The sequence below is a fragment of the Drosophila teissieri genome, chromosome 3R (assembly GCF_016746235.2).
Source record: "Drosophila teissieri strain GT53w chromosome 3R, Prin_Dtei_1.1, whole genome shotgun sequence".
Lineage (NCBI taxonomy): Eukaryota > Metazoa > Arthropoda > Insecta > Diptera > Drosophilidae > Drosophila > Drosophila teissieri.
In genome coordinates, this window is record NC_053032.1 from 14,687,264 (window position 1) to 14,694,070 (window position 6,807).

At 51.4% G+C, this 6,807-nt stretch overlaps 2 protein-coding genes across 4 annotated transcripts; one reads left to right on the forward strand and one right to left on the reverse strand.

Moving 5' to 3' along the window:
* Nucleotides 1-167: 167 nt before the first annotated feature.
* On the forward strand, nt 168-2,436 carry LOC122622686 (serine/threonine-protein kinase stk11). 3 transcript variants are annotated; one of them, XM_043801334.1, is made up of 5 exons: nt 168-308; nt 392-1,576; nt 1,636-1,830; nt 1,890-2,047; nt 2,103-2,436. In XM_043801334.1, exons 2-5 carry the CDS (start codon nt 477-479, stop codon nt 2,357-2,359), a joined length of 1,710 nt encoding a protein of 569 aa, XP_043657269.1. In that variant the 5' UTR covers nt 168-308; nt 392-476; the 3' UTR covers nt 2,360-2,436. The 3 variants fall into 3 exon arrangements, with proteins under 3 accessions (XP_043657269.1, XP_043657267.1, XP_043657268.1); XM_043801332.1 differs by having other exon boundaries at nt 179-320; XM_043801333.1 differs by having other exon boundaries at nt 187-320; nt 398-1,576.
* Nucleotides 2,437-2,943: 507 nt separating this feature from the next.
* On the reverse strand, nt 2,944-6,611 carry LOC122622685 (integrator complex subunit 5). The gene is made up of 8 exons (XM_043801331.1): nt 6,423-6,611; nt 5,572-6,347; nt 5,154-5,498; nt 4,814-5,078; nt 4,327-4,748; nt 3,627-4,271; nt 3,422-3,564; nt 2,944-3,352 (listed from the first exon to the last, which is right to left on the reverse strand). Exons 1-8 carry the CDS (start codon nt 6,527-6,529, stop codon nt 3,071-3,073), a joined length of 2,985 nt encoding a protein of 994 aa, XP_043657266.1. The 5' UTR covers nt 6,530-6,611; the 3' UTR covers nt 2,944-3,070.
* Nucleotides 6,612-6,807: the final 196 nt, after the last annotated feature.

Genomic DNA, 6,807 nt, shown 5'->3' on the forward strand with positions numbered 1-6,807 from the left:
GCAGCAACAACAACAACTGCTTGTGCAGCCCTGGTTGCTGGTGTCCAGTGTGACCGTATTGCGCCGAACTAACTTTGACCAAAAACTAATTGTTAAACAATTTTTCGGAAGGGGAAAAGAACAAATTAAACGGAGAGTAAACACAGGAATTCACAAACTTATATGAGAAACAGATCGCACAGCGGTGGAACGGAAGGGGGGATCGCCTTTCCAGCGGACTTCGCAAAATAAACGACGGGCGACGAGGGACCTCGAAAAATCGCACGCCAATCAATTCGAGTGTGTGCGAATTGATTACAAAAATAAAGGTATTTCGAGAGGTGAGCGATAAAAGCGCGTGTGTGTCTGGTGAGGATTAGGTGTAGCCATGAACTAACCAACCGTTCCGCAGCCACAGGCGACTGCCCGTCGACTCCCATCCACCGGAGTGGGGCCGCCACCTGCGATATGTGATCATTGGGGCTCCGCGGAGGTTTATGCAATGTTCTAGCTCTCGGCGAGTCGGAGGCGAAGCATCCAGAGGAGGAGGAGGAGAAGGAGGAGCACCGGGCCAGATGACTGTGACCACCACCATGGAGGCACAGGTCAAGGCAGCGCACCATCATCATCTACACCATCCCACGGGCGGAGGAGCCCAGCACAAGGTGGAGGAGGAGGAACCGGATCCCGTTGAGGACGAGATGACCGTACTGCTAGCCAATAAGAACTTTCACTATGACGTCGCCTCCGAACTGGACGACGACGCCTTTGTGGAGGTCAAGGAGGACACCGCCCAAGCGGATGGCGCAGGTGGTGTTGGCTTCTACAATCCGGATGAACTGCTGCTCGAGGAGCAGCCACATCCGCAAGTCACGTGGCTGGACGACGACGAGATCGAGACGCTCGATCGCGTCACGCTGGACATGGGTAACATGTTCTTCAATCGCGTCGACAGCCAGGACATCATCTATCAGCAGAAAAAGAAGAGCATTAAGATGGTGGGCAAGTACATTATGGGCGATGTCCTCGGCGAGGGATCGTACGGCAAGGTGAAGGAGGCCATGAACTCGGAGAACCTGTGCCGGCTGGCCGTCAAGATCCTGACCAAGCGGAAGTTGCGCAGGATTCCCAATGGCGAACAGAACGTGACGCGCGAGATCGCCTTGCTTAAGCAGCTGAAGCACCGACATGTCGTGGAGTTGGTGGACGTTTTGTACAATGATGAGAAGCAGAAGATGTACTTGGTTATGGAGTACTGTGTCGGCGGGCTGCAGGAGATGGTGGACTACCAGCCGGACAAGCGAATGCCCCTGTTTCAGGCACACGGTTACTTTAAACAGCTAGTCGACGGCCTGGAGTACCTGCACAGCTGCCGGGTCATCCACAAGGACATCAAGCCGGGCAACCTGCTGCTCTCCCTGGATCAAACGCTGAAGATATCCGACTTCGGTGTGGCGGAGCAACTGGATCTGTTCTCACCTGACGACACGTGCACAACGGGCCAAGGTTCTCCGGCCTTTCAGCCACCGGAGATCGCCAACGGACACGAGACCTTCGCCGGCTTCAAGGTGGACATCTGGAGCAGCGGAGTGACTCTGTAAGCGTCGTTTAATATCAAATGCATCGGTGTACTTCACCTCTATACCTGACTTGCAGCTACAATTTGGCTACTGGACAGTATCCCTTCGAGGGCGACAATATCTACCGATTGCTGGAGAACATTGGGCGAGGTCAGTGGGAGGCGCCCACGTGGCTCTTCGAAATGGACGCGGACTTTGCCAACCTGATCCTCGGCATGCTTCAGGCTGATCCCAGCAAACGTCTCTCCCTGCAGGAAATACGCCACGACACGTAATTATAAATTCCACTGTGGCACTTCATGATTACCGATGCCTCTTATCAACTTCCAGTTGGTTCAGATCCGCCCCGGTGAAGACCGGCCCACCGATACCCATTCCCCCCCTGAAGGGCGACAAATACCGCAACTCCACGGTGATACCTTATTTGGAAGCTTACCACTACGGCACCCAGGAGGAGGATGTCTACTTCACAGAGCACGACGTTAACCGTACGTACCAACATCACTGTTTTCGAGTGAACTACTTTCATGGTTAATTTCGCAGAGGAGCTCGCCCGCCAAGCGGCAGCTGCTGCCTCCGAAATTCGGGCCAAGCAGTCGGCGGCGGCCCTAGCCGCCTGCCACGCCTACGAGCCGCCCTCCACAAGTGCCGCCGCAGCCGCCGCCTCCGGAAATTCGCTGGGCAACGGTAGCAGGGAAGAGGCGCCAGTTAAGAAGAAAGGTTCGGCGCTAAAGAGGCGCGCCAAGAAGCTGACGTCCTGCATCTCCGTGCGCAAACTGAGCCACTGCCGAACTTCGTAGGCGCATTTGATGCCTCCACTAAACATAGATGCTAAGATTTATCGAAAGGAATAACTTTGTTAACAAATTGTGAGGAACTTTTTGGTTTTGTTTTCCCGTTTTTTTTGTTGTCCTACATTCGCCAAGTATTTGTAACCATAGAATCATGTAGGAAATTCAGGAGCAACCTGGTACCGCCCGAGCAGCACCAGCAGCAGCAGCAGCAGTAGCTGATATCAGCGGACACTTTAAGTTAGCTGATGCGAATTGGGGAGTTGGTGGGGAGCAATGGGGCGACACGAAAGCTATATATCCATGTGACAATACTGTGTATTATATGAAACAAATGAATGCGTAAATTAGTCGTTAATATATGATGTACTGAAGGCAGCCGAGGATTGCCGGAGGAGACGGTGCCCATTGGTTCGCACACATAAAGAAACATGTTCAAGTGAAATTGTTGTTGGCTTCGTTATATTCTAAACTACACACAAATGATGCGATTTTCAGGCGCCGTCGGTACAATAACTGCTGGACAGTATTTGCAAGGCCTAGGTTGAGATTTTAATTTTTACAAACCAATGAAACGAAAATAAAAGAACCCATTGAATATCAAAATACAAACACTGCATTTAGTTCGCACATTTCCCATTTCACACTCAACACAGACTCTCCATTCCATGCACACGCTCATGCTCACACTACAACATTAGGCTAGCTAACTACGGATGCTTAATCTAGTTCCACGATCTGCAGCCGGGCCGTCGGATCTGGCTCTGAGTTACTCTCCATCAACTCGCCCATTATGAACATCTGATGGTAGTGGGGGCCCAGAGTGGACAGCTTCCGCTGCATCAGGTGGCGCAATGTGTCCACGTATTGCGGCGGCACCTTGGCCTGCTGCGTGTTCGTGTTGCGCCAGTGCAGCCCGTTGTTATCCACGTGAAACAGCGCCGGTGAGGGCACGTGATCTTTAAGGTAGTTCCAGATGCACTCGCGCAGCAGCAGGGCGATCTGGAAAAGAAAAACATTTATCTGTTGGTAGGACTCTACAGTTGGGGCTTACAAAAATGAAAGACCTACCTCTGCCGATTCGAAGTGCTCGATAATGAGATGCAGATTGGTAAGTGGAGGCGGAATCAGTTGGCTCATAGCCAGCAGTTGCAGCATCTTCTTGGTGCAGAGCATCAGCTCATCGTTCGCAGCAGTGGGCTGGAATCGATTGACTGAAAAAAGAAACTCGACTAAGTACAACTATTATAATATGCGAGTATAGTAAAAAGCTCACCATTTTTTCCCCGCCAGTGATGCAAGCAGGTGGCGCATAATGCGCGCAGAAGCACGGAGGAATAGCAAAGCGCCGGCCTATGACCGGCGATCAGTCCCAAAACCGCCCAGAGCACAGGGGACGTGATAAACGCCCTCCTGATCTGCATGTCCCGCTCCATTGTGACTCTGGAGAACTCTTCGTCCGGAAAGGGCAGGCCGTTGTACATGACATCCGTAGATACCAGCTCGACCAGCAGCAGCGAAACCAGAGAGTAGCCCTCCACGTTATTGGGCTTCTCCAGATCGGCGCAGCAGGCATTCAATGCCTTTAGATAGAGCGCCTGCTTCTCCGCATCGCAGTTCCTCTCGTTGGTGGGCAGTACAGGTCGCAGACCTCTGCCTATAATACCGGAATGCAGAACGGAGCGGTTCGAGTTGGCGCCGGAGCTGGTGTGCAGGTTCTGCAGGATGAGATGTTCGTGCTCAGGTATCTGAAGCTCATCCAGCTCATACTCCTCCAGCTGACCAAGCAAGTGACCGTGATAGAAGAGGGCGCCCTCCACCAGCTCGCGCAGGCAAATTGTTCTCGCGATTTTACGGGCGGAACACTGCCTTTGCAACAGGGTGTAGGAGCGATGCGAAGCCGCCGCTCGACGGATCACAGCTAGAATAAAATGTGGTTAATATACAAGTAGAGTTAAAAAGCATTGGTTACGTACTCTTTTCGGTTAAGCCCACAAAGAAGTACTTTACGCTAAGCGTGGCCAGCTTGAGGACTAATGGAGTGCGCAGGACTGTGGTTCGACTGCCGGCGTCAATGTTGTTCAACAGATCCACAATAAGGTGAGCCAAGCGCATGCGGGTAGCGTCCTCATCGTCCGCCTTGTCTTCGTCCGTCTCCAGTTTCGTACGCTTTCCGTAATCCTTGCCATTGCACAAATCATCGTTGTTGTTATTATTGTTACTTTGCTGCGCCCTGAATTTGTCCGCACTCCGCTCGGCGGCATCCCTGTCCATCTTCAGGACCAATTTGTTGACGGTGCAGTCAAAGATTTGAATGATTTTGGGAAGACATTCGTTGAGGGCTTGATTCAAATGCTGCGCCTTAATGTAGGGAGCCACATTCTTGCTCTTGTGCATTCTTGGGTAGATTATGAAGTCGAAATACTTAGGGTGATCATAATACCTAATAATAGTCATATTTACCTGGCCAGTATGTTTAGGTTGGAGAAAGTATTAAAGGCTTCTGTGGGTGTGCCCGGCGGCACTGGCAATCGATTGTTGACTTGAACATCCAACGTTATGTCCTCCAAAACCATCTTGAAACCTGGTGTGAATCCCGGAAAGTTTACCATGCCGCTTTGCCCGCCAAGTAATCGAATTAGAGCGCCAATTCCATTGGGGTTCTGTGCATATGACTTCTTTAGAAGTTGGGATATGGTCTGGTAGTAAATATTTGGGTGCTGAGACGCTAGAAAATAGTGAGAACGCGTTTTACCATCACTGTTTGACTCCATTTTCCACATCTAAAGATCGTTCTACTTACAGACCACCAGCAGTAATCTCACCGCTGTTTGCTGCTCGAAGAGATTGGTGCTGAGACAGCTCTTCCACAGCATGTACTTCGTTTCCTCGTAGGCCAGATCGGCCAGCAGTGGGAAATTCCGCTGGTTGAGCACCCACTGCTCCAGCTCCTGCATCGAGTTGTCCAGGAAATCCTGGCACCAAACATACTTTTCGGCCATCTTGGCTGCCGTGAGCAGCAACGTCGCTCCATGCTCGTTTAGGCGGAGCACGGCATTATTCAGCGTGGGCTGCATGCCGGCAAACATCTTGTTGCTTAACCACAACGGCGACTTCTGCACAATCACTTCGCACATGTCCTCGGTATCTACAGAAATTAATTAATATCAATGTGTTAGAGAAATAATATATGTATATCCTTTTATCTAATTGGTACTTACAGATTTCGACCAGCACATTAACCAAGCTCTGCAGGATCGTGTCCGAGTAATTGGTGGTGATCAGCAGAAAAGGAACGACGGCCACGTCCAGCGGCTTCTTCGGTGCAAATCCCTCCTTAAGCATCTCACGAAAGGCGGCCCTCAGGTGCTGTTCGTGACACGAGGTCATGTAATCGAGGATGCCCGCCTCCGAGTCCAGGTGACATCGGTAGTCATCTACAAATCGCTTGATGCCGCACTGTAGGATCTGCATGATGATCTTGTAAGGGAAGCAGCCGCCCAATCTGGCTACAATCCAGTCGAAGGTCATAGGAAAGCGGTGAAACGCATTGAGCATGATCTCCACGCAGGCCTCCTCCTCCGGTTGGGTTAACTTCCGGAAGCAGCTGTTTATGAGGGTCATCAGCCCATGCATGGCGCTACACTCCAGCCAATAGTTGCAGCTGGCCGTGATGGTCATCCGCCGCTGGGTGTACTTATCGGATAGCTTGGCCACCAGTTCAAGACTCCAGTTGGCGATGAGCGGCGACCAGGCGGGCGGTCCCTTCCACACGAGGCTTTGCAGCGCCGTCTTCACCAGATTGAAGGCCTCGTATTCCGGAGCACGTTGCTGCTGCTGGCGATTCCCGGCCTGCTTCACCTGGGACACCGGCATTCCGGTCTTTGGGTCTGCCATCTCCGGCGACACGTACAGCTGCACACTGATCTCGGCCAGCAGGGCAAAGTACTCGAACACAATGTCACGCGTGGCGGGCAGCTCCTCCAGAAATCCCAGCCTGCAAAGATCAATGGATTTGTTTACTACGAGAAGTCTCACGGATATTTACTTAACCACTGCGGCTGCTACTCACGCGAGCTTGATGAGATTGGGGCTGGTCAGCAGCTGGGGACAACTGTGGCCATTGCTCACCGTCTCTATGAAGTGCTTAAGCTGATCCAACAGGTTCTGGCGCAGCATTTTGTCGTCCTAGGCATCGGGAACGCAGAACCAAAGTTGGCCAAGTGAGCAAATGCATCGCAGCAATGGGTCGCCGCGACTTCCACTCGGAATACCAAAACATCGAGGGAAAACGGCATGCATTTTGAGTCCGCCGCCACCTGGCCACACTTAAGCGGCAAAAATTTCGAATATCTTTATACTCTGAATCGCATAAAAAATCCTAATAATTATCTTGTGCATTAAATAAAGTCAGTACTTTCATTTACTTTTTTTTATAAACTAGCACTTAGAAGTAG